Below are 26409 nucleotides of genomic sequence, written 5' to 3' on the forward strand. Positions count from 1 at the left end.
GATAAACATAAATGCAAAAATCCTCAACACCATATTAATAGAATTCAACAATACCTTAAGAGGAATCATATACCATGGTCAAATGGGATTTGTTCTAGGGATACAAGGATGGTTCAGTATCCAATACACCAATCAATGTGATATACCACATTTACCAAATGAAGGATAAAAAGTATTCCATTATCTCACTAGATGCAGAAAACATATGACAAAGTTCAACATTAGTTATGATAAAAATTCTCAACAAAGTGGTATAGAGGAAACATACCTCAGTGTAATAAAGGTCACACATGACAAGCCCATAACATCATACTAAACAATGAAAAGCTAAAGTTTTCCTCTAAGATCAGGAACAAAACAAAACACCACATTTACCATTTTTATTCAACACAGTATTGGAAGTCCTAGCTACAACAGTTAGGCAAGAAAAAGAAATAAAAGTAATCCAAATTGGAAAGGAAGAAGTAAAACCGTCATTATTTGCAGATGATACATAGAAAACCCTAAAGACCACCAAAAAATTCTTAAAGTGAATTCAGCAAAGGCTGAGGATATAAAATCAATATACAAAAAAATGTTGTATTTCTAAACACTAATAATGAACTATCATAAAGAAAAATTAAGAAAACAATACCATTTATAATTGCATCAAAAAGAATAAAATACCCAAGAATAAATACCACCACAAAAGTGAAAGGCCTGTACACTGAGAACTCTTAAGACACTGACAAAAGAAACTGAAGAAGACACAAATAAACGGAAAGATAATCATGTTCATGGACTGGAAGAATTAATATTGTTAAAATGCCCATACTATCCAAAGCAATATACAGGTTCAGTGCAATCCTTACCAAAATTCTAATGGCATTTCTTACAAAAAGAACAACCCTAAAATGTGTATGGAAGCACAAAAGAATCCGAATAGTCAATGAAATCTTGAGAAAGAACAAACCTGGAGGCATCATGCTCTTTGATTTCAAACTATATCACAAAGCTACAGTAATCAAAACTGTATGATACTGGCATAAAAACCAACATACATATCAATGAAAGACAGCCCAAGATAAACCCATGCATATATTGCTAATTTATGACAATGGGAGAAAGGGGAGTCTCCTCAAAAAATAGTGTTGGGAAAACTGGACAGTCACGTGCAAAGGAATAAACACTGGACCACTATCTAATACCAAATACAAATATTAAAATTCAAAATGGATTAAAAACTTGAATGTAAGACCTGAAACCATAAAACTCTTTAAGGAAAAAACAAGAGGCAATAAGCTCCTTGCCATCCATACTGGTGACTGTTTTTTGAATCTGACACCAAAAGCAAAGGCAGCAAAAACAAAAACAAGTGAGAATACAACAAACTAAGAAGCTTCTGCACAACAAAGAAAATCATCAACAAAATGAAAAGACAACCTACTGAATAAGAGAAAATATTTGCAAAACATATATCTGATAAGGAGTTAATATCCAAAATACATAAACAACTCATACAGTTCAATAGCAAAACCTCACACGATTCAATTAAAAATGGCAGAGGATCCGAATATTTTTCCAAAGAAGACATACAGATGGCCAACTGATACATGAAAAGATACTGGACAACACTATTCCATATCCATGGATACAGAGAGCCAATCATATATGGAATCTTAAAACAAAACAAAACCCCACCAAACTTACAGAGAACAAGTTGGTAGTTACCAGAGATGGGGGGTGAAGGGGGTCAAATAGGGGAAGGGGGTCAAAGGCACAAATTTCCAGTTATAAATAAATTATGGGGATTTAATGTACAGTATGGTGACTACAGTTAATATATTACATATTTGAAAGTAGCTAAGAGAGAAAGTTTTCATCACAAGGGAAAAAATTCTGTAATTATGTAAGGTGACGGATGTTAACAAGATTTACTGTGGTGATCATTTTGCAGTATATGTAAATATCAAATCATTATGCTGTACACCTAAAACTAATATAATGTTATATGCCAATTACACCTCATTTAAAAAAAGAGCAAAAGCAATACGATAATCTTTTCAACAAATAGTTCTGAAATAGTGCTTTTCAACAACTTGAAATCCATAAGCAAAAAAGTGAATATAGACACAGACTTTAAACCTTTTGCAAACTAATTCAGAATGGATCCTAAACATAAATGTGAAACACAAAACTATAAAACTCCCAAAAGATAACATAGGAAAAAACCTATGTATAATCTTGGGTTTGGCAATGACTTTAGAGGTAACACCAAAGGCATGAGCAATGAAAGGAATAATTGATAAGTTGGACTTCGTTAAATAAAAACCTGTGTTCTGTGAAAAACAATGTCAAGACAATGAGAAGGCAAGCTTCAGCCTGAGAGAAAGTATTTGCAAAAGACACATTTGATAAAGGACTGCTATCCAAAATACATATAGAACTCTTAAATCTCAACAATAAGGATGGGGTTTCCCTATTGGCCCAGTGGTTAGGACTCTGCACTTCCACTGCAGGGGGTGTGGGTTTGATCTCTGGTTGGGGAACTAAGATCTCACATGCTGCTCAGTGCAGCAAAAAACAAACAAACAAAAACTCAACAATAAGGAAACAAACAACCAAATTAAAAAACAGGCCAAAGACCTTAACAGACATCTCACCAAAGATATACAGATAGCAAACAAAAACCTATAAAGAGATGCTGCACATCGTATGACATCAGCGAAATGCAAATTAAAACAACAAGGGCATACCACTACACATCTATCCTACTGGCCCAAATCTGGATCACTGACAACAACAAATACTGACAAGGGTGTGACGCAAAAGGAACTCTCATTCATTGCTGGTGGGAATGAAAAAAGACAGAGTCACTTTGGAAGACAATTTGGCAGTCTCTTGAAAACTTACGTCCACACAAAAACCTGCACATGGATTTTTACAGCAGCTTTATTCACAACTGCCACGACTTGGAAGCACCCAAGATATCCTTCGGTAGGTTAATGGATAAATAAACTGTGGTCCATTCAGACAAAGGAATATTACTCATTGCTAAAAAGAATTGAGGTACCAAGCCATGAAGGAATCTTAAGCATTTTAAGTAAAAGATGGCAATCTGAAAAAACCTACATACTATATGATTCCAACTATGTGGCTTTTTGGAAAAGGCACAGCTATGGAGACAGCAAAAGATCAGTGGTTGCTCGGAGTGGGGGAGGATGAGGGGAAAATGAATAGGTGGAGCACAGAGGATTTTTATGGCAGTGAAACTATTCTGTGTGATAATATAATGATGACTATATGTCATTATATATTTTCCAAACCCATCAAATGCACACCAACAAGAGTGAACTCTTAGGTGAGCTGTGGACTTTGGGTGATTATGGTGTGTCAGTGGAGGTTCATTAGTTGAAACACATATGCCACTCTGGTGGGGCGTGCTGACCACAGGAAAGGCTACGTCTGTAGGGAAGCAGGGAGTATATGGGGAATCGCTGTACCGTCCTCTCAATTTTGCTGGAAAGCAATCTTAAATATTTTTGGAAACCACCAAGAAAAGTAAATTGTTCCAAGTTTATTTTCAGAGTGCTTAGAAAAGAGCCTGAAAAATTAAGCCTGAAGTAGAATGAATACTCATTGCTTATATTTCTAATGTGAAGACAGAAAAGCATGGTAGAGCAGAAAGTCCAGCTTTCAAACAAGAATTGTTGTCTCTGTGACAGAGCTCCAATCTAATTATGCCCTAGCCACTGATTTTTCTATCACCACTTCCCCTTTGTTTCAGAGACAGCATCCACGACCTTCTGTCCATGTGGTGGAGGAAGAAATTGCTTCCCAGAAAGGCTTAGCCCACTGCATTTTACTAGATAAAGAAAAAACAAAAAGCCATTCGACTCTGACAAGCCGATTATTGTCTATGGAGGAGCAAAATGCCTCCCTTAGGACTGCAAGGTACAATATGTTCAAACCTTTAACCACTGCTCTGCCATGAGCTGCTATATGTGCGCACACAACTCTCTCCTCTGAGCAGTCACATGCATAACTGAAAGTACAAGCCTCCAAGAAGCCCTGTCTGGCTGTAGCTTTAAATGCATATAAAGTAAAATTAAAAGAATGATGAAATAGTCTCTCCTTTTCACTTTTGCAATTATCTAGGTAAAAATTAAAAGGGAGGAAAAAGAAAGACTGAAGAGGGAATAGGCAAATTACTGAATCTAACATGATGCTTTAGAGAACATATGTAGACATCTAGACCCCAGAAAATTTTAGAGTAACTACTTTTACTGTTCCCTTTCAACACAGTTTAAGTGGACTGCAGTCTCTTCCTTAATCCCAAGAAATACCTGAAACTGAATAAATGTTAACACAGTGAAAAAAATTAATGCACACAGATTGCCACCATGTAAAAAAAAAAAAATGATGCTCACTTAAGTGACAAATGTCTGTAATATTATTTGCCCACTCTGGTATTATACAGTTATCTCCACCTACACACCACAACAGATCTTTAAAACTATCTTAACAACTCTCTTCACTTGAGTCAAATAACTTATAGCAGTGAAAGATTTTTGTTGCTGTTGTTGTTTTGGTCAGTAAGCTTGAGAACAGAGATACAAAAAGGAGGTAACTGAGGCTAGCATTAAAATGTAGGGCCTTTTTCTTTTTAAAAAAATAATCATCTATCCTGCTAAGCTGTCACTGTCTACCTGATAACCTCTTAGGAGCCAAGCTTGCAGTTTCTGTTTGATAGGCTGTTGCTCTGAGTCACCTCTCCTTTGTATTTACAACTTTACAGAAACTTTTGGCAGGAGACAGACACACACACACACACACACACACACACACGCACACAACTAACTGGCTTGTCAGAGGTATCCAACAAAATAAACAAATGCGATCTTTGGACATCCAGAGTTATCATTTTGATAGTTTGTGACCTTGCCCAATAAGGAAGGCATTCTCAGCTCTGAAGCCAAGAATTTGACTTCATTGTCAGAGGTAGAAAAGAAAAGACTCCAGTCAGACATATCCTGCAGCTGAATGTAGAGTTAGTTTCACACAGTCCACAGTTATATAATGAATCACTATCAGAATCAAGAAGGAAATGTACATTTTAAGCAACTTTCCAGTAAAGAATGAAGACATTTAGACAAAACATACAAAGAATACCTTTGCTAAAAACATCAACTATAGAGTTGGACACGACTGAGCGACTGATCTGATTTGATCTGATAAGACTCTCCAATCTCTTTTGATCCTTTATGTGTTCATGTACATATTTTTTAAATCACAAATTATTTCACATAAATATTTCCATGTATCTACTTGGTTATGTGATTCCACTTCCAATGATAAAATGTCCACTGCATCAACACACCACAGTTCATAAGAGAAAAGGAAAAAGTAGATCCATGGAAGTGTTACGAAGTCAAAGAAGGAAAGAATGTGAGATCTGAGTGGAGACGAATTCTATTAAGTCAACAAGTTAAGACCTTCCATGCAATCATACCTCCAGAAAGTCAGAAAATAAATGCGTTATCAACCACTGGGCAGATCACATATCTCACTACACTGTCAAGTAAGTATTAGTCGCTCAGTCGTGCCCGACTCTTTGCGACCCCAGGGACTGCAGCCCACCAGGCTCCACTGTCCATGTGATTTTCCAGGCAAGGATACTGGAGTGGGTTGCCATTTCCTCCAGGGGATCTTCCCAACCCAGGGTTCGAACCCGGGTCTCTGGTACTGCAGGCAGATTCTTTACTGACTGATACTACACTGGTGATACACTCCAAATCATACTCTAATTCCACCTTAGTCATGTTTCCTCTTGTTACCAATCAGTGCTACAGCCACAATAACAAAAGCCCCACTGCTACATGGCACTACATAAAGCAAGACACCCAGATACCATCCTCTGCATCTTACAGCCATAAAACTAAGAAGGGAAAGAAGGGAATATAAAACAGGAAGTGACTAAGTCTACAATTCACAAAGATGACAGCACAGTGCATCTTTGGGCCCATTAGTGGGGAGGCTGAAGTTATGGTTTTTAGGTCACAGTTTTCCAGTTCTATCTACATTTCTGGTTAGTCAAGAATTGGTTTTCTTTCCCATCCTAAAATCATGCCCTTGCTACTAAACAGTAGCTGTTTGCCTCACAGAGAGTTAGATACATCTCAGCAGCATTCCCAGGCAGATAAAAAACGCAGATCAATAAGGCTGAGGCAGTTGCAGAGATGGCTCTTCATTTTAGTAAGAACTCTTACCTCTTCATACAGGCAGAGCTCAGCTGTTGATCCAGCTCTCTGGTATGGCAGCCAGATGTCTATCTAGATCAGTAACAAACTACAGCTAGGACTTAAACTTAAGAGATTGCATTTGGACCAGTGCAAAAAAACCCACCACTTCTGTTCTTCTTCTGTGCTAGGTGTGCATATTTATATGTTTATGGGAAAGAATAAGGAAGCAATTTACTCTAGTAAAAGTGGTCTGAAGTCTGTCTGGCCTTATAGGTCCATCACAAAGTACTATATGACCTTGTACGAGTTATTTAACCTCTCTGAGCCTTAATTTTCTCCTCTGTATTGTAAAATGAAGATAATATTATACTGTCCCTCAGGGGATTTCTATGCTAAATAAAATAATATCTGTAAACTACTTCTGCACAGTATATAAGAGCTCAGTTAGCTCTAGTTATTATTATTCTGCTGTTATTAGACATGGATAAAGTTAAACCCTTTTCTTTGCTTTTGTTCTCTCCCATTTCCCCCATATGATCTCCACATAATTCCTGTACATTATATAAACACAATATTTCCTCTAAGTTGTAGATGTATGTATGCATATATACAATGTTGGCCTGCACTAACTGATGTTAACTCTAAACATTATTCTATAGAGCCTACCCTAGGTTAGTGTTCATTTTTACCATTAAGTCATCTCAGTTCAACAAGTAAGGAAATTAAATAAGTACTGAGGCCAAGAATCGGAAAGGGCAATGGCACCCCACTCCAGTACTCTTGCCTGGCAAGTCCCATGGACGGAGGAGCCTGGTGGGCTGCAGTTCATGGGGTCACTAGGAGTCGGACTGAGCGACTTCACTTTCACTTTTCACTTTCATGCATTGGAGAAGGAAATGGCGACCCACTCCAGTGTTCTTGCCTGGAGAATCCCAGGGACGGGGGAGCCTGCTGGGCTGCTGTCTATGGGGTCACACAGAGTTGGACACGACTGAAGCGACTTAGCAGCAGCAGCAGAGGCCAAGAATGAATCTCATATATAGCCAAATCTAAAAGGTAAAGAGTTAGTATCTCTATGAAAAGAGATCTTGCCTAATACTATGGAGTTAACATTCTAAGTGACAGGAAATTTGAATCCCAGAACTAAAGAAATCATGTCACTCCATTTCTCTCATATTTTATCAATCTAAAATGTCCATGGGAATTCCCTAGTGGTCCAGTGGTTAGGATTCCATGCTTTCACTGCCAAGGACACAGGTTCAATCCCTGGTCAGGGAATTAACATCCTGCAAGCCTGGAGGCACAGCCAAAATAAATAAGGCAATGGCAGCCCACTCCAGTACTCTTGCCTGGAAAATCCCATGGATGGAGGAGCCTGGAAGGCTGCAGTCCATGGGATCACTAAGAGTCAGACTGGGTGACTTCCCTTTCACTTTTCACTTTCATGCATTGGAGAAGGAAATGGCAACCCACTCCAGTGTTCTTGCCTGGAGAATCCCAGGGATGGGGTAGCCTGGTGGGCTGCCGTCTATAGGGTCACACAGAGTCGGACACGGCTGAAGTGACTTAGCAGTAGCAGTAATAAGAAATAAAATTTCCAAACCAGGACAAGCAGGAAATGTCTCTATCAAAAAAGAATTAAGTTGTTTCTAATGTTTATTGGTGCCCTTAAAATTTATGGTGGTGGTGGTTTAGTCGCTAAGTCGTGTCCAACTCCTTGCAACTCCATGGACTGTAGCCTGCCAGGCTCCTTTGTCCACGGGATTTTTCAGGCAAGAATACTGGAGTGGGTTGCCATTTTCTTCTCCAATGGATCCTCCCAGCCCAAGGATCAAACCCAGGTCTCCAGCATTGCAGGCAGATTCTTTATCGACTAAGGCCACCAGGGAAGCCTTAAGATTTATACTTCTTGGGAATTCCCTGGCAGTCCAGTGGCTAGGACTTGGTGCTATCATTGCTGGGGCCAGGGTTCAATCCCTGGTTGAGGAACTAAGACTCTGCAAGCCATGCATCATGATCCCCCACATCCCCCACACACAATTTTTACTTCTCAACTAGTATCTAGCAGAAGGAAGTCAAGATAGCCCAAACAAAGCTAACAAGTAAATCTGTTTATTTTTGACATCCTCATAAGTTGCCACGTCTCCTTTGCTCAGGGGCCATTCCTCCTAAGCCAGTTCTCATCTGCTCAGTCGTGTTTTTGTGACTCTTTGTGGCCCCATGGACTGTAGCTGGTTGGGCTCCTCTGTCCATGGGATTTTCTAGGCAAGAATACTGGAGTGGGTCGCCATTTCCTAATCCAGGGGATCTCCCTGACGCAGGGATTGAACCCACATCTCTTATATTTCCTGCATTGGCAGGCGAGTTCTTTACCACTAGCACCACCAGGGAAGCCAGTTCTCATCTACTAACCCTTAACCCAAATAAAAACATCTATTACCTTATGTGGGCTTCCCTTCTGGCTCAGCTGGTAAAAGAATCCGCCTGCAATGTGGGAGACCTAGGTTTGATCCCTGGGTTGGGAACCCCTGGAGAAGGGAAAGGCTACCCACTCCAGTATTCTGGCCTGGAGAATTCCATGGACTGTATAGTCCATGGGGTCACAAAGAGTCGGACACGACTTAGTGACTTTCACTTTATTACTTTATGTAGCCGATATTACAACTGTGTTTGTTAACCTAAGTGTGATTGTCAGCTCCCATTTTTTAAAATAATATTTACTTACATGAATAATTAATTTAAAAGTACAGGAGTTTATTTACACTGATTTTTTTCAATCACAAATAAGGCTGCCAATGGGAGAGGAGAGATTTTATTGCTCTCAGCTTCAACAAATGAAAAGGAATCATAGGTTTTACTTCCTCTCACCTTGCCCAGCCCTAATACTTTGACTCCCCAAACAGTCCATTCAGCGTTCATCCAGTTCTTGTTCCCAATACGTAGAATCAGTAAATATGTCACCAGGCAAGCCAAGTCTTGAACATCAGAGAGACTCCCAGTACAGCTGGCCACGTAAAGCTCCCTAGATTTGATTCTTGTACTTTGAGAAAGACCTCAGAGCTATGACTTCACATGGCTTAATTTTCTCTCCTCCTTTTCCCAGCTATTCCAAATTATATGGTTATCTGCTCACGACTTCAAAAAAAAAAAATCAGAGGAAGGCGTGATTCTATACAACATTCTGGGCTTAGACGGTAAAGAGTCTGCCTGCAATGCAGACGACCTGGGTTCGATCCCTGGGCTGGGAAGATCACCTGGAGAAGTGAAAGGCTACCCCTCCAATATTCCTGCTGGAGAACTCCACGGACAGAGGAGCTTGGCGGGCTACAGTCCATGGGGTTCAAAAGAGTCAGACAGGGCTGAGCGACTAACACTTTCACATTTCACTTTCACATGAAGACTGTAAAACAGTCAGTAATTAGCAAAGTCTGGGATGGGGTAGTGGATCAATAGGTGGAATAACTGGGGATTTTTAGGGCACTGAAACTATTCTATTTGACATGGTAAATGGAAGATACATGTTATTATATATTTGTCAAAACCTATAGAAAGTACAACACAAAGAGTGAACCCTAATGTAAACTCTGAACTTTGGTTAAATAAGAATGTATCAATATTGGCTCATTAGTTGTAACAAATCTACCCCACTAATACAAGATGTGGAAAGCTGAGGGTGGAACAAGGTGGGGGTATATGCTTCCTCTCTTCTCAATTTTTCTGTAAATGTAAAACTGCTCTAAAAAAATAAAGCCTATTTATTTTTCTTAATTAGAGGAAACATTGGTTAATAATCCCTGTCAGGTACAATGGCTCATAAGAGCCAAGATAAGCAGTAAAAGAGGAAGGCAAAAACGTAATAAATTTAAGACTATGGGGCTTGATTTCAAACTGGAGAGGACAGTAACTCAAGACAAGGAAAGAGACTTGAGAAAGACAACTCTTGCAGCACTTTCATAGTGACTGGTGTGCAAAACACTAAAGTAAATGTTATCTCTCTCAGAGAGAGAGAAGAGAAGCCAAGCTTATACAGGGGACTGAGATACTCAGCAGAAAAACCACCACCATTAAGCCTCTGGCATACTTATGAGTGTCACCCTGATGTCTCTCCCTGTGGCTAAGAAATCAGAGCTTGTCATTGTAACCGAGTCTGCAGCCTGTGCTGGTGCCAATCTTTATAGTAGCTTGAGGTATTTTTCAGGAAAAATCAAGGGGTAATTGACCAGTATAGAAAGAGGATCTGACCCTTGGGAGGAGAAAAGAGGCGTTCCTTTTGCCATTGGATGATTCTCTCCGGAATAACATAAATGGCTCTCAGAGAGATTATGTATTTGATAAGCAGAGCTGCAGCACTGACAGCCAATCTGCTGAATGCCGCACAGAGCACTCAGCTTTCTACAATGACTCAAAGGACACGGCAAAGCTGCACATTTATTCTGCTGACTTTCCTTGCAGAGCTCCTTAAGTTTTTCAAAGGCAAAAAAGGAAGAACTCTCTCCTTCCAATCCAAGGAATCGCAAATTTCACCTGGGATCGAAAGACAGGACCAGGTGTGTCCCAGTTCTGACATCATCAATGGGAACAACAAGATTTAAAAGCTGGAATGATGGCTGGCAATTTTAGTCTTTAGAGCAGAAGTTGGTTCAGCTCTTCAATCTGCCAGCAGAATCGGCAGCCACACAGGGCACATGGTGTGCCAGACTGGGAATGGGCTAATTTCACAAAATTCATTCTCATTCCCTCTGTACTTTCACATGACAATTGCAAATAGTCCAGATTCTTATCAAAGCACAATCTTAGGTAGCATGTTTCACTGCACAAAGAAACTTGAAAGTAAAAACACAAAGAGATAAATCCCCAAACTTCCATCTTTTCTCCATGATGCTTTCCTTCTTGAAATCGTTTCCTTAACCTGATAATTTTATGTGAAGACTTAAAAAGCAAAATCTATCTACAATAAACTATTGATAGCAGCATTTCTTGCTCACAATTTGTATGTCACTTCTTAGAGATGAGATTTTTAAAAGAGAAAAGCTTTCTATACATTCTAACTGGGATGTAACAGCCACCTGTGATAATTTATAGGACTTCCCTCTGTGGTTAAATAGACAAAAGAAAATTAAGCTGAAGAGTTAAAAGATACCCAATTTTTAAAAAACCTTTTTTATGTTACCTTATGGTAAGACAAGATTAAAAACATTAATGTTTAGAGGTAATCAGTTTTATTTTGGTTTTCAAAAACATGCATTATTGTACTGAGCAAGGATCCTAGAACAGATACTGGAGGAAGGGGACTAGTAATAACAAGATATAGAATAGAAAATTATAAACAGGCTAAACCAGAATAATATGTTCCCCCCAACAAAATACATAACCCTTTTTAGAAAAACGAAGAGGACAAAAATTAAAATGTTTTGCTCTAAAAATAATATGGACAAACAACATATGCCTTAAATTTTAGACATAACCCAAAGTCTAAAATTTTAGCTAAATGCTAAGCATTTACTAACACTTGCAACTATAACTCTTTCAAAGGGATTTATCATTTAGGTATAAAGACAATTAAGACTGAAACCTGGCCATGACCAAACTTCAGCTGAAGGGGCTTTTCTTGTATTATAAAGTCCAATTTAAAAGGGGCATTTTGTTTCATTTAAGTCACCAGCATAAGGTTAAAATGCTTAAGTTTGCCCAGTTACATCCTTTGAGCAGAACACTGAAGTTCTCTTTCTTCTCCTACGAAAAAGCATTCAAAGAACATCTCCTGCAACTTGTTCATAATGCACAATTTATCAGCATTTTGTTTCCTTTCTAAATGGCTGGGAGGGAAGAAGAGCTCCACAGCCACTGTGCGTGGTTAGTAATGGCGCTTTTACTTGTCATTGTACAAAGCCTGTTAAATATTTACAACACAGACAGCAATAGCTAGTCCTAAACACCCAGTTGTGAGTTTGAATTTTTTTAGAAATAAATCTATGACAAGTTTTCTCCAGCAAAACGCCAGAAGACTCTCCTAACAGCTTCAAGAGACCCAGAGGGTCCAGAGGAGCAGTTATAGGCCATCTGGTGATTACTTATTATTATTTATACAGCACTGTAGATGTACACACAGATGTGTTATGAATCCACATACCGGGTAGGCCTTAACAAGGGTTTCAGACAAAATGCAACTGCTGAGCAAGTCAATCTGCATTAAAGAAACATGCTAACCAGACAGAGGGAGCACACTGACTGTTCTCCAATCTGCCTCATTAGCTGGAGGAGTATTCGATAAAAGAATGAAGAATTCTATATAATGCTGACAATATCTTGTAAGTTAACAGCCTAGCAATACGTATGTGGTTTTGCAGGGGTGGCAAAAGAGGGATGAATGAAAGACAGGCTCTCCGATCTAGAAGGCAGTATATAAACTCAGCAGTTTGTAAAAGAAGGGACTAGGAAAGAGCCCCTTCTCCTGACTAAGGATGAACTGAGATGCAAAGATAGAGGATTTTTTTTCCACCAGGAATATTCAGAGAACAGTTTCTGGGCTCCCGTTCCAAATATTAAGTCATATCCAAGGAAAAACAAGAGTGAGTAACTGAAAATTTTCACCTTAATTTCTTGAATATAGCTCCAATTAGGTTCATACAACAGTCTCTCTTTTTGGCACACTGGAACAGGGATGCTTTTAACCTACTATGCTCTTAGTAACATAATAACAAATACAACACAAAAAACTAAAATAACCAACCACTTGTTTCTAAGGGCAAGTGTCAAGAGTGCCAGATCTGACATGAAAAAACTAGGGTTTAATTTCTTGCTCTTAACATGTCTACATTTTTTTCATCCCAGTCCCAGTTTTCTTCTTTACTATGTCTACTTCTATTACAAGATTACATAAAACTGCAGCATTCTCAGAGTGGACTGAAAGTTACTGCAAAATCAACATATTATTACAAAAAACAAGGTTAGCATTTGGCCTAATTGTGTATAATGCAGTGTATTTTCAGCAGCCTGACAGCATGCAGGCACTCTTACCAGATGGGAACTAGATGAATTATTGAATGAAATATGAATTATTAAATAAAAATTTGAATTTTTTTAAACTCTTGGCAGGGGGTGAGAAAAAAAGGCTTATTTGTTTGCCTGAAACTGTCCTCACCTGTCGAAGCATGTAAAGATAGCACATATCACCACAAATGGTATTTATGTACCAGAGCCATTTTTTCCTATATAATTCTCTAATTCAAGATGCTCCTCTAACATAAAGAATTAGTAACAGCACCAGTCATTCTTCCCTGCTTTTCTTTTGTGCCAATGCCAGTTAATAGGAAAACTTGCCAAAGGGACAGAATTAAAAATCCAGAGTCCCATAGTACCAGTAGGGCCCACTTAATGGGAGGGCTGGGATAACAGGAATAATCTCTATAGATGTGGGTTATATAGGCAATAAAATACACACCTTTGTAGCATGCCAGCATTTAACCAATCATAGAAGCTATTTGTTGCCTCATATATTACAAAGCAATAGAGATTTAAGGGATAATGTTCATGGAGGCAGAGGATACAAAGCAATAAACAGCACTGGAGGTTGGTTAAATGCCAAGTGAAGCCAGGACTACAGCACCATAAACATTATTCCTATTATATGACAAGATAAGGAGGTCAAGAAGCAGCCCTCCATCCCACCACAACTAAGGCTCTACTGCTACCCTTGGCCTCAGAAAGGGAAAGCAAGCCCTGGAGGTCTATGAGCTAGTTATACATTTCATGTCTCAGAAAGATATGAACAGAATCTCAACCTGTACCTAAATGTTCTCTGGGAGAAGAAAAGATCTGGTAGTAGATATCCTCAAGGGGGAAAAAAATACAGCTCCTCAGGGTCACAACTGACAGAGAAACAATCAAAGGATTTTTCCTTTAAAGGACAAAATTGATACTGAGTGGTTATGATAGAAACCTTTCTCAATGGCTAATGGGATGACACTAATTGTCCATTAATAGTATCTTCTCAGAGGAAATGTGTTCCTGTTCTTAAGGAAATAGACATTCTAAGTAAAAAGCTTATACAACCAGCTCAAAGACTTGATTATGGTAACCGGAAAGGCTACTTAAATCTGCATAATTTGTACTGCAAACCAGTGTCACGTGCCTCAGAGGGAGGTCTAGGAATATAGAAATTGTTGACATTTGGTAAAAAAATTGGACTAGGAACTACGTGGCATCCAGTGGTTAGGACTCCATGCTTTCAGTGCCAAGAGCCCAAGTTCAATCTCTGGTTGGGGAACTAAAATCCCACAGGCATGGGAAAGAAAAAAAAAAAGTTGTGGACAGAAAGTATCCAAAAGGTTAGGTTATCTAACCGTATCCACGTGAAGTAACACCTCAAATTCAAGATTACTGACACAGACACAGTAGTAATTTTTCCTGCTTCCACATGCAATAAGAACAATTTTATAATCCACTTTCAAGTAAAAGTGCCCCTCAAAGCTTTAAAAACTTATGACTTCCTAGATTTAGAATCAAACTGTATTCATATTATTTTAATAACAAAGAGGCAAAGCTATTTACAGTTACAGAATTTTAAAATAGATGCTATCTTATAAACATTTCTAGGACCCATACACCTCAAATTCAACCAGCCGTTTACCACAGAGTAGTATCTGGGGCTCTGTTGCCTTAACAACACTAACCCCTTCTCTAAAGGCAGTTCTACTATTACTGTTACCACATTCCAGAGAGAGATATTAGCAGGGATATTACTTTCCCCAAGTTCCTCTTCCTGAGGGTGATGAGGGCTCAGGGGAAACAGAGACTACAGAAGAAGAGGAATGAGAGAGCTCAGAAAACCCGATCACCTGTCTTTTCAGATAAGAATGCAAAGAACACAACCTTCAGCAACCATCTTTTTTTAAAAAGTACACGTAGCGTATTTAGAACTCAGCTGTGTCACATCAGACTTACTTTTGGGAAGTGGATCATGAACAGAATCCAAAAATAACAGCCATTAAAGACCTAGCAACCAAAACATGTTTACGTATCCATTGAAGGCCCGGTGGTTTTGATTATATGGTGGACAGCATAATCCGCTAGTCTATTTTAGGTGAATTTTCCTTTCACCTCCCCTTAATATTAAAGTGTAAGATGATTTCTGAGTTTAGGGGTATACAGGGTAAAACCTGGGCAGAGAACAAATATGTAAATAATTACAAGATTCCTACAGGTTTTGCTTTATGCATAGATCTCTTGAATTATAATTTGCTTTCTTTCCTGCTTCCTCTAACTGGTAGAAGCCACTGATTTTTGAGGTTTCTATGGTTGCTGAGTTCTAAACATGCCTTGTGTAAATTACCATGGTCCTTATTACCTCTCCTGGGACTTATATGACCTTTTTATTATTCTTCCATTTCTGGAGTAATGACTTTGAATCAATGATGATCGATTATGAACAGACTTGAAGGCCTCAAGGAGGCTCCAGAATGAAACCATTTTCAAGGTATATAAGGAAGCTGGAACAACAAGCCAAGGGTAGTTCACTTTACCAAATTTATCTTCTTTGCCAGATTTTCACTATTTTATATAACATAAAGCAATCACAGTAAATCTTATAGAGACCTCTCTAGAGTTATTACTAGATATTGGGGGAAACTTGAAAGGAGACTAAACATTACTAAAGAACTGCAGTCTCACATGACTATAAGGTTTTTGACATGCAAAGGAGGTAAAGGATGAATCATGCTACCCCAAAGCCTTAAGTTACAGCTTTTTATCCTTTTTTTTCTATGAAACAAGTAACTCGAATCCAAAAGAAGGTAGCAATCTCCCTCAGTTCGACATTCACTGAGGGGAAAAAAAAGCCTTCAGAATCTATGCCAGAGGTTACAGGAATCCTAATAACCCAAATACCAACAAACAATTTCAGAAATGGGAAGGAGGAGTAAGAGAAGGAAAAGGCTTATGGTAAACAGAACCCGACAACACAAGAAAGAACTAAAGTAAAGAGTCTCTGTTTTCCTACCTCTAGTTCAAAAATAATGCAAAACAAAAACAAAACCCTTCTAGGATATCACAAATCTCAGTGAAAACTACTTTTTTCTGATGAGACAGCCTGAAGAAACCCTACTGCTATATTTTCTTTCTTAGAGAGTTTAAGAGATGCTCTTCCTATGTATTCCTTTATTTTTATCTTCCATTTTTATTTATTTAAGTCCTTGTCTGGGTAGTCTAAGCATACAACATCTAAGTGGGGGCACTGAGCAGCTTAAACAGTCAGTGAAGAAAAATCTTTTCATCAAAAGTGCAGACTCTTAAAGTGAGAGAAGTATTGTAAAAAAAAGGTACCAGGTTTCAATCATGGGAGTCACAGTAAGTACAATTATCAACAAATTCACACACAAAAATTTGGATAAATCAAATTTAGGTGTGTACTTCAATAAGGCCATTTGAAAAGTGAAACAAATTTACTCTAATTTTCCAAGTGGCTTCTATTGAAAAAAAATTATATATATATCTATATAAACCTTACAATGATAAATACTCAGAGTATATTGGTTTTTCTTAGTCTTTTATGAAATTTTTAGCATTTATTGGAATCTGGAATCGCCCTTCTGACTGTTTCTTGTTATCAATCCACCCCATCCCCCTCTCAAATTCTAATTCTTAGGAATCTCTGGAACTTAACTCTTTTCTTTTTATACTTCTCTAAAGTATTTACAATGTTTAATAGAACTAGTCTGCAATCTCACATACTACCTGTAAGTGTCACTGGACAGTCACATGACATATTCCCGTGTGTGTGTGTTAGTCGCTCAGTCGTGTCTGACTCTGTGACCCCGTGAACGTAGCGCACCAGGCTCCTCCGTCCATGGGATTCACCGGGCAAGAATACTGGAGTGGGTCGCCATTTCCTTCTCCAGAGGATCTTTCCGACCCAGGGATTGAACCTGGGTCTCCTGCACTGCAGGCAGATTCTCTACAATCTAGCTACCAGGGAAACTCTGGCCATATTCCTAACTGAACAGAAATTCAACCCTTCAGGCTCCAGAAAATCAACTCATGAGGGAAATAAAACTTTCTTGATAAGGCTTTCTTTGTATTCCTTTCTTCATCCTTTATGGAACATGGCAGAAGGGGAGGGTCTAGGAATAAGAGTTAAGAAGGTATTGAATAAAAAAATGAAAAAAAAAAAAAGGCAGTTTCAACAAAATTATTTAAAAAGTACATGATGAAAAACTGTTTGATATATAATGATATTCATACAAACCATGACACGGCAGCTAACACACAGGAGGTATCTTACGGCATCAGACAGGGAAAATGGCTGAGAATTCCTGTGTTTATATATTGCTGTGAGAGCTTGGGTTCTGTGTTGGATTTGTCTTTCCTGGACAGGTATTTGCCTTAGCTGCTAACAATGATTTTCTGGGTCAACAAACAAAAGAAACTATTTTTTTCTTATTTAAAAAATCCAAAATAGGCTCTGCCAAATAGAGGTTCACAATGAATGGGTGCATTTTCAGCTACTTATCCAAATATGTTGAACAGACTTTTATATTCATGAAGGCTGAAGAGAAGATACTTCTAAACTTGCTCTGTATTTATATCAACAGCTTTAGAAAGGGTGCAAGAGCAACATGTATTCCTAAACACAGTGTACTGGGAAACAAACACCAGCAGAATAACAATATGAAAGAGAGCAAGGCAGATTTCATTACAGTAGAGTGCCTACCCTTCCTCATAACTTGGATTTACACACTGCAAATCCTCTGATCTGATTACCTCCAGTGATCACGTAAAACACCGGCTTTAAACTCTTTGCCTTAGTGATAAAACAGCCACTTTGATTCACAACGAGACATTCACAATAAAGTATATTGTAAACGTACCTGTCCACAGCCCGGGGCATTGCACACAAACGGTCTGTCGTCTCCCATATTTCATAGAGCAGAGCGGAGCTGAGGAGGGGGAGGTAGGGGGAAAAGTTATGTTAAATACGCAGGAGTTTAAAAAAAAAAGTGCTTCAAAAATATCAAGCCCAGAAACAGGTGTTCCAAGAATGCTGTCTATCAAAGCTGTAAACACAGGCTACTTTGGGGAGACCCACTAGACAGGTGGCATATGATCTACTGTGCCTCAATTGAAACTTTTAATTAGAAAAATGTAGACCTGAAGAGTCAAGGAATTTCAAACCTTTTGCTATTTTCCCTCTTTCTGCTATAGTATATAACACACTTCTCCAGTCTGCTGAATTACAACCAGTGTAGTTCCCTATGTCAATAAATCCACTGAACGCTTGATGCGGAAGCCATATTTCTGAACTAGAGAAGACCAAAATTTGTCATTTAATTAATTAAGGGATTATAGGAGGGGTGCTCCATTTTACAGGGCCATAATCTGGCTCCCTGGTGTATAAACTATGAGACTGTTGGCAAGGGCTGTTTATCCCAGATTATTGCCAAAGAAAACAAAGCACCCATCCTATTGGGCTACATGGGAAATGACTTTCATTAATAAAAAAATAAAAATAAAACCTTTCTCTCCCTATGGGGAGCCTCCTTCTCCCCCCACCAATCATCTGTGGCAAATGGAGAAATATCGGTGCCCTTCCCCCCTGATTCTATTTATGGCTAGGTTTTTAAAAGCAGCAATAAAACAAATGTCGACTCTTTGGGGGTTTACTGGGTGAATATGTTCCGGCTGTTTGTGCTGCTCTCGGCCAGAGTTCTTGGGCTGCTCCATTGCAGCCAACAGATGTGAGCTGCTGCAGGGGATAAAAGAAATGGCACTAAAAGGCATCACCATCCATCCTCTCTGTTTCTCTGAAGAATTAACAGGGTTTATACTGTTGCTGTTTTTTAATTATTGAAGCTAAATTCTTGAAATGTTGATCAAAATTCTTTGTCAAAGAACAATAATTCCAAATGTATGTGTTGGGGGAAATTTCTCACATCCTAACTAGGAATAAAAATAGAGGTGGAGATGAATAGATTAGAAATGTAAATCATAGTAAAAATATTCCTAAAAGATATACCATATTTTGAAGGAGTAAAACAGAAAAAATGGAGGGTCACAAAAATAGTATTTTAAAATAAAACCCCTAAAGGACATTTTCAAACATCCTTCTACGAGAGAGAAAGCTGTATGAAAGAACAAGAATAAGAGAAGATGAAAGAGAAGAACTACAATCTGAATATACCTAGAAACGATTTCAGAACTGTGGCCAAACTTTGAATTTTTATCTTGAAGATAAACCAAAATGTCAGGTTAACCTCAGTCAGGTCTACATCAAAATAAAATATTAAAGTGCTAGATGGAATCTGACAATCAGAAACTTAAAAACATGCTTAAAACTCAGATGGGAGTGGAAACATCTTTCCTACTCTGTTAAGACTCACTCTGGGTTTGGAAGCCCATATTTCTGGTAGTCTGATCAGTAATTCCACAACTAATCGGTGTTTAAAATTGTGGGGTGCCCCATAAAATAGAAAGGGCTTCTTAGTAATCCTTCAGTGTGATAGGAACAGGGTCTAACTATGAAGGAAACTGATGCTGCAGCACTGCTGTAATGGAAGAGGGCCTGTATGTACATAGGTGTACACAGATTTATCTCACATTTAGCCAGGATAAATTGCTTCAATAAATTCTGTTCCTGGGAGAGGCCAGTTCAAGCTGATGACGGGGTACTGGGAAAATGAGAGCTTTATTCTTCACATAGCCCCAGGACAAGGGGGTTTTCTGGTTTGTTTGTTTATGATGATTTTTTAGCAGTTTCTACAACTACATCATAGTGCAAAAAATAAATACAAATATCAATATATAACAGTAAATAAATGCAAAGACCAATGCCACTATGGCTGAAAACTCAGAACATTTCTGGAAAGCAATTGATCTCCGGAAAAATTCCTAACAACTGCTCTGCTAGAGATAATTCTACTTCCTAGTCCCAGAACCTGCTTTCCTAATATAATCACTAAATGAGAATTTTATTCCAACAAGATCCTCTAACATATTTTTAACCAGGAAGCAAGCTACAAGGTCTAGAATAGATATAACACAAAGAACCAGGCAGGATTCCTAATTTTTTACCTCGGTTGTTTTTGGAGGCTAAGTTTTCTGTTTTCTACCGATTTAGAGGGAAAAAAAGGGTCTTGGCTGAGGAATGGGACAGTACTGGAATGGTTTTCCTCAAACCACAGAATTCAAAAGTTTTGATTTTGCACAGTCACATCACAATATATGGTTTTCAAATTTTATTTCATTGCACCCTTACTAAAAAATAGAGATGAAAAACTATGATTTTCTAAAAGTGGGGAAAAGGGCAAAATAAGTTTGGGGGAAAAGCATTAAAATGTAACAAAAGCAAGCATTCTCATGCCTCTTAAATACTCAAATTTGACAGTCACTAACTAGGATTTCCTGCTTCCTTCCCATTTTGCTGGCTTTTGTTTTGCCATTTTCACCAAAGGGAGACCACAATGGGAGGAAGAAGGCCCTCTCTCTTAAATACCTACAATTCTCCTTCTCTTTTTGGGCTGCAACACAACGCATGTGGGATCTTAGTTCCCTGACCAAGGATCGAACCAACACCACCTGCATTGGAAGCCGGGAGTCTAACCATTGGACTGCCAGGAAAATCCCCCTACAATTCATTCCCTCAGTCTCTTGCCTTCTTTCATTTCCATCATTCTTGCTTTTAGCTTCAAAGTGATGTCTCTTAGAAATATTTAACTACAATAATGATCTGTCTCCCCACTTAAAAAAGAATTTCCAGTTAGCATCCTTTAAAAAATTTCTCTTTCATTCCCAATCTGCTGTATCAACTGCTGCACCTAAAGAATGGGATTGCCTATTCCTCTTTGATACTTAAATCTCTAATTACGAAAGGTCAAACTGATGCTTCTCAAAAAACAAATAGCAACACATTTCTGTAGTACAAAGACTGAGACAAAAGGTGAAATCTTGAATGATGATGCTGTCATTGACTAGAATTTAACTCACAGCCCATCTGTAACTGTACTGCTTGACAAGTAGATCACGTGTCCAGGCATGGCACTCAAGTCTGTGGTCTGTTTCTCAATCTATTCTTCAGGATGAAACTCAAGCATTTTACAGAACTAAGCAATAAATAACAGACAGAGGATACATATATTTAGAAACATTTCCAAGGAAAAGTGAAATGCTCTCAATGGAGATCTCAAAACAGGAAAACAAAAATGCAAAAAAGGGCTGTACTAGGGGCCAAGAAAAAGGCTCACACACTCAGATTCACCAGAATGCAGGAATGATAAAACTGGTACTCACTTAAAAGAGAGAAAGTTATCTGAATGCTGACAGGAAAAAAGTGAAGAAAATCCTAGGTTTAGAGAATGATTTTTAATGACTGGGGTCATTTAATAGAATCTTTCTTATATAATTTTGTCAGAGCCAGAAATATACCCTAAAATGTATATAAAATGTATATACATAAGTACACATATGTATATCTATCTGTTCTTTTTTTAAACAGAATGAGGATGGAGTCTGTCACTGAGGTCTACAAAGTCAGTTCTCTGGAACTGGTGGTAATGATCATTTCTTTAGTAACCAACTGATGTTAATAAGATGACCCAACTTTAGGTAAGCAATAAAAGCCATGGTAAGGAATAAAAGCCACGTACAAACACACCCAAGGGCCTGTTTTAGGTTCCTAATAACAAAAAGCAGATATTCCTAAGTACAAAAAAATGAGAAGGGCATATGCACCATAAACATCAAAGATTCATGAAAATCTAGAAGGGGTTCAGACTAACTATCATGCATTTTCAAAAACATTACGAAGAAACTACTAAGTGCCAGGCAAAGTAGACATAAAAATAAAGACAACAGTCATTTGCAAAAAAACAATCTTTCATCTGTGTGAAAAACCCAGAACTAGACAGTAGTCAGGGCTTCCCTCGTAGCTCAGCAGGTAAGATCCTGCTTGCAATGCAGATCTGGGTTCGATCCCTGGGTCGGGAAGATCCTCTGGAGAAGGAAATGGCACCCCACTCCAGTACTCTTGCCTGGAAAATCCCATGGACAGAGGAGCCTGGCAGGCTACAGTCCATGGGGTCGCAAGAGCCAGACACGCCTTCGTGACTAAACCACCAGACAGTAGTTAAGCAGTAAAAAGCAGATTTTATTTAGGAGCATTGCAACAGAAGCTAAGAGACTTCAGTACGTAACTGGGCTCAGTTTTAAATATACCATCAGTGAATGGGATTTATAGCCAAGGTATAGGGTGGGGGTCAGTGACTAGAAAATTACCAAGAGGAGCTATAAGGGATAAGGAAGAGTCTGGTTAAACTAACCTAACAAGATTCTTCCTAAAGACAGGCCAGGACGATCAGACATCACCTGAGTGATGGTAGAGGATGAAGAACCTGATCAGATATGAGCATGAACAGATTTTGAGGGGGAGGGGGTTCTTGGTAAACTGACTTAGCAAGGTTCTTGCTAAAATTCAATTTTACAAGGGAGATGGGCCTAAAAGAAGGTTCAGGAGCCTGACTAAAGTTTGGCCAGGCAAAGAATCCTATTATCTAGCATGAAACATGCCAAGTTAAGATAAGAATGATGGCTTAATTTACAAGTTCAATTAGTCAGAGGTTGATCAGTGTACATATTAGATCTCTTATTATTTCTCCTATTCCTTAAGATCATTTATCAAATTATTTTGCTAGCAATTCCAGAATATATATACATGAGCACAAAAGAGATGGTTAGGTCTTGGTAAAATATTTGACAAAGAGATGTATGAAACGAATAACTAAGATTCATCGTTGGGATCAAAAAGTAAATTTATATATTTATCTATAATTATTAATATGTAATTATATATTAATAATGAAATAGATTATTAATATATAAATTTACTTTAATTTAAAAGTTCATTAATTCACTGAACACCTTTATTCAGCACCTAACACACACTCTAGGCTCCAAAACTCAACAATGAGTCAGACAAGATATCTGCCCTCATAGTGCTTACTTAAGAGTCTACAAAGATGAAACAAATACAAGTTAAAAATAATTTCACATTAATAGCAGATAATTGCTATAAAAGATGCAATGGTAATGTGTTAGTAACAAGGAGTGGACTACTTTAGTTTCATAAATAAAAAGGAAATGGCTGTATTATCTGTGACCAGAAGGAAAATGGGGTAGAATATAGAGATTCAGTTTAAAACTTCTGGAAGCCCTTCCTTTCTTAACACAGTTGATGTTCAATAAATGTTTATTAATTTAATCTGAAGTCAGTATTCAAGTATGCTGCTACTGCTGCTAAGTCACTTCAGTCGTGTCTGACTCTGTGCGACCGCATAGACGGCAGCCCACCAGGCTCCCCCGTCCCTGGGATTCTCCAGGCAAGAACACTGGAGTGGGTTGCCATTTCCTTCTCCAATGCATGAAAGTGAAAAGTGAAAGTGAAGTCGCTCAGTCGTGTCTGACTCTTCGCGACCCCATGGACTGCAGCCTACCAGGCTCCTCTGTCCATGGGATTTTCCAGGCAAGAGTACTGGAGTGGGGTGCCGTTGCCTTCTCCGATATTCAAGTATACTTTGCTGAAATTTTACACTTATCTTTCCAAGTTTTGCAGAAAGCTGCTGGGTTCACAAGACAACTGCAATGTAGATTATTTATGTAGTTAAAGCAATATATATTTAAGACATTATTTTAAATACATATTTACAATTACCTTGTGCCTAAGGAACTTTATGTGACTACACCCAATCAATTCTATGTTCTTATCATACAAATAACATAGAAGAAGTTCTACAGTTTTTGGTTAGAGTGTTAAAAATGGGGAGAAGAGAGGTATTCATCAAGTTAATTAACCCTTGAAAACAAAACCTAGACCACAGATTTTAAGATACATTTTCAAGTATAAAAGAATGCTTGCTAATCAAGGATGCAGCAGAGAGGGAACCTTAATATGAGACTTTGGGGAGTACATTATTTGGACAATCTTTCTGGAAAGCAATCTGGCAATGTTTATATTAAGTGTCTTAAAATGTTTTATATCCTTTGAACAAATAATTCTTCTTTTGGGACTTTATTCTGAGGCTAAAGCCAGAAACATGGATAATCTATATATGAAAATGTTCACCACAGTCATATTTATAACAAAAAAAGGAAAAGGAATTAAATAAAATGTTTACAAAGGATGGAAAAATATAAACTGAAACACTGTCTTACAATATATATAAGTTGTTAATAATAACATTTCTCAAAGCTATTTAACAACATGAGAAAATGCTATACATTAAGTGCTATACATTAAGTAGGATACAAACTTGCACATGCACCATAATTCCAAATCTATAAAAAAGCAAACAAAATAATAAGCACAGAACAAGATGAGGGCAACATCATCAAATGTTAACAGTGGTTATCTCTGGACAGTAGCAGTCTAGATGACTGTACTTTCTACCTGAAGTGTTTCCCAAAGTCTCTACAATGATCATAGATTGCTTCTAATAAATCAAATAATAATATAATTTAATAATAAAAATACTGATTTGCACGACTAAAAAATGTCTGAGTTTTAAAAAAAAGGCTTGTATCTGCTAGACTATTCTAAACCACGAACAGTATAGTATTTAAAAACCATACAAAGTTGTTCACTCTACATTACAAAGCAACAGAACCATAGAATCAACTGATAACTTCAAAATGGACTACCAAAAAAGCTTTCTAAAAATATAAACTAACAGCATCATAGATCAATAGAAATAGATGTGGTAGAAACTCAGATTGATACACAGGGTAAATCAAGCATTTCAAGATAATTCCTTCTTTGTTACCCTTTAGGATCCATTTTCAGAAACCCACGAATGCTGCCTAACAATAAAAAGTAGTACTTATTATTAAAACACCTAGAAATTGCCCAACCATTCATCACAAAGGGAACAGAGCTGAAATCAAGGTACAGAATGTCTTTCAGTGAGCTACAAACAAGCTAAAACATTCAGACACCCAAACAGAGCTCTATAGGCTCTATGCCCCTATGATACTGAAAAGAAAAAAATTATACACAGTTCTCTTCTAAGAACATAACTCTGGTTACCAAGTTTCAGATTCTAAGATAATTTAGCTGCTGCTAAGCAAAGAGCACAAACACTGAAGGGGTCCACCACAGCAGTCTCAACATTTTATTCTACACACAGTAGGATACTGTGTTGCTGTGATTCGAATTACACCCAAAACACTGACTTAAGGAAAGGATTCCAATAAACATATGAGACTATAATGAAGGTATTTAACCCCAGACACCATAGAAGACTCAAGTTTAACCAGACAGTAGATTATTTAGGAAGTGAAATTTCTGTTCATAAAATCTGGGTTCATTTGCCACTGTATGATTTAGCATAACAACAGTTTAACACATTATTTCATTAGCAGGTAAACCAAATGCCTCAAAAGGATTACATAAAAAGCATGTATACTTCTATAAACTTAATTAGCCTTTTATAAGGTACTTTGGTAACAAATTGGAAAACTGAGGTAGAGAGTTAAAAAAAAATAGGCAAAAGATAAGTCAAGTAGTTGAAGTTGGACTAAATCCTAGTTACCTGTTCTCACACATCCCAAAGAAGATATAAAAATGGACACCGTATCTTTTTGTAATACCTGAAAGTTGTATGGTAACTTGCATATTGTATGACCACTTTCAACTGAATAGAGCATTTCCAAGTTTACACACAAGTGTTTCTTATATAAATGAATGTCCAGAAACATGACTTTGAAGGACTACAGTTTCTTGGAGCATTATTTTTGTCTAGGAAAATTAAATAATGTTTATGGCTTTAACAATAAGTATGTTTTATCATAATAATTTTTAAACTCATAAGCCAGTTACAGTATACATTAAGGACTGGCAAACTCCAGCCCATAGGTCAAATCCAGCCTGCCATTTGGTCTTTTTTGGTCCACGAGCTATGAGTGGTTTTTACACTTTTAAATGGCTGAAAAAAAACAACAGAATGATCTTGAGAAAGAAGAATGGAACTGGAGGAATCAACCTACCTGACTTCAGGCTCTACTACAAAGCCACAGTTATCAAGACAGTATGGTACTGGCACAAAGACAGAAATATAGATCAATGGAACAAAATAGAAAGCCCAGAGATAAATCCACGCACATATGGATACCTTATCTTTGACAAAGGAGGCAAGAATATACAATGGAT

At 37.9% G+C, this 26409-nt stretch overlaps 1 protein-coding gene across 9 annotated transcripts in view; it reads right to left on the reverse strand.

The window, feature by feature from the left end:
• The window catches only part of ATF7 (activating transcription factor 7), a 97645-nt gene that overhangs the window by 62010 nt on the left and 9226 nt on the right, over positions 1–26409 (reverse strand). For 7 of the 9 annotated variants that reach the window (XM_044941791.1, XM_044941795.1, XM_025284257.2 and 4 more), the window contains exon 2: positions 18086–18154. The exons of the other annotated variants lie outside the window; for them this stretch is intronic. In XM_044941791.1, the coding sequence (XP_044797726.1) occupies positions 18086–18140 (55 nt within the window). In that variant the 5' untranslated portion in view covers positions 18141–18154. The remainder of the gene's footprint in view (positions 1–18085; positions 18155–26409) is intronic. 9 annotated transcript variants of the gene reach the window in all.

This window comes from Bubalus bubalis, chromosome 4 (assembly GCF_019923935.1).
Source record: "Bubalus bubalis isolate 160015118507 breed Murrah chromosome 4, NDDB_SH_1, whole genome shotgun sequence".
Lineage (NCBI taxonomy): Eukaryota > Metazoa > Chordata > Mammalia > Artiodactyla > Bovidae > Bubalus > Bubalus bubalis.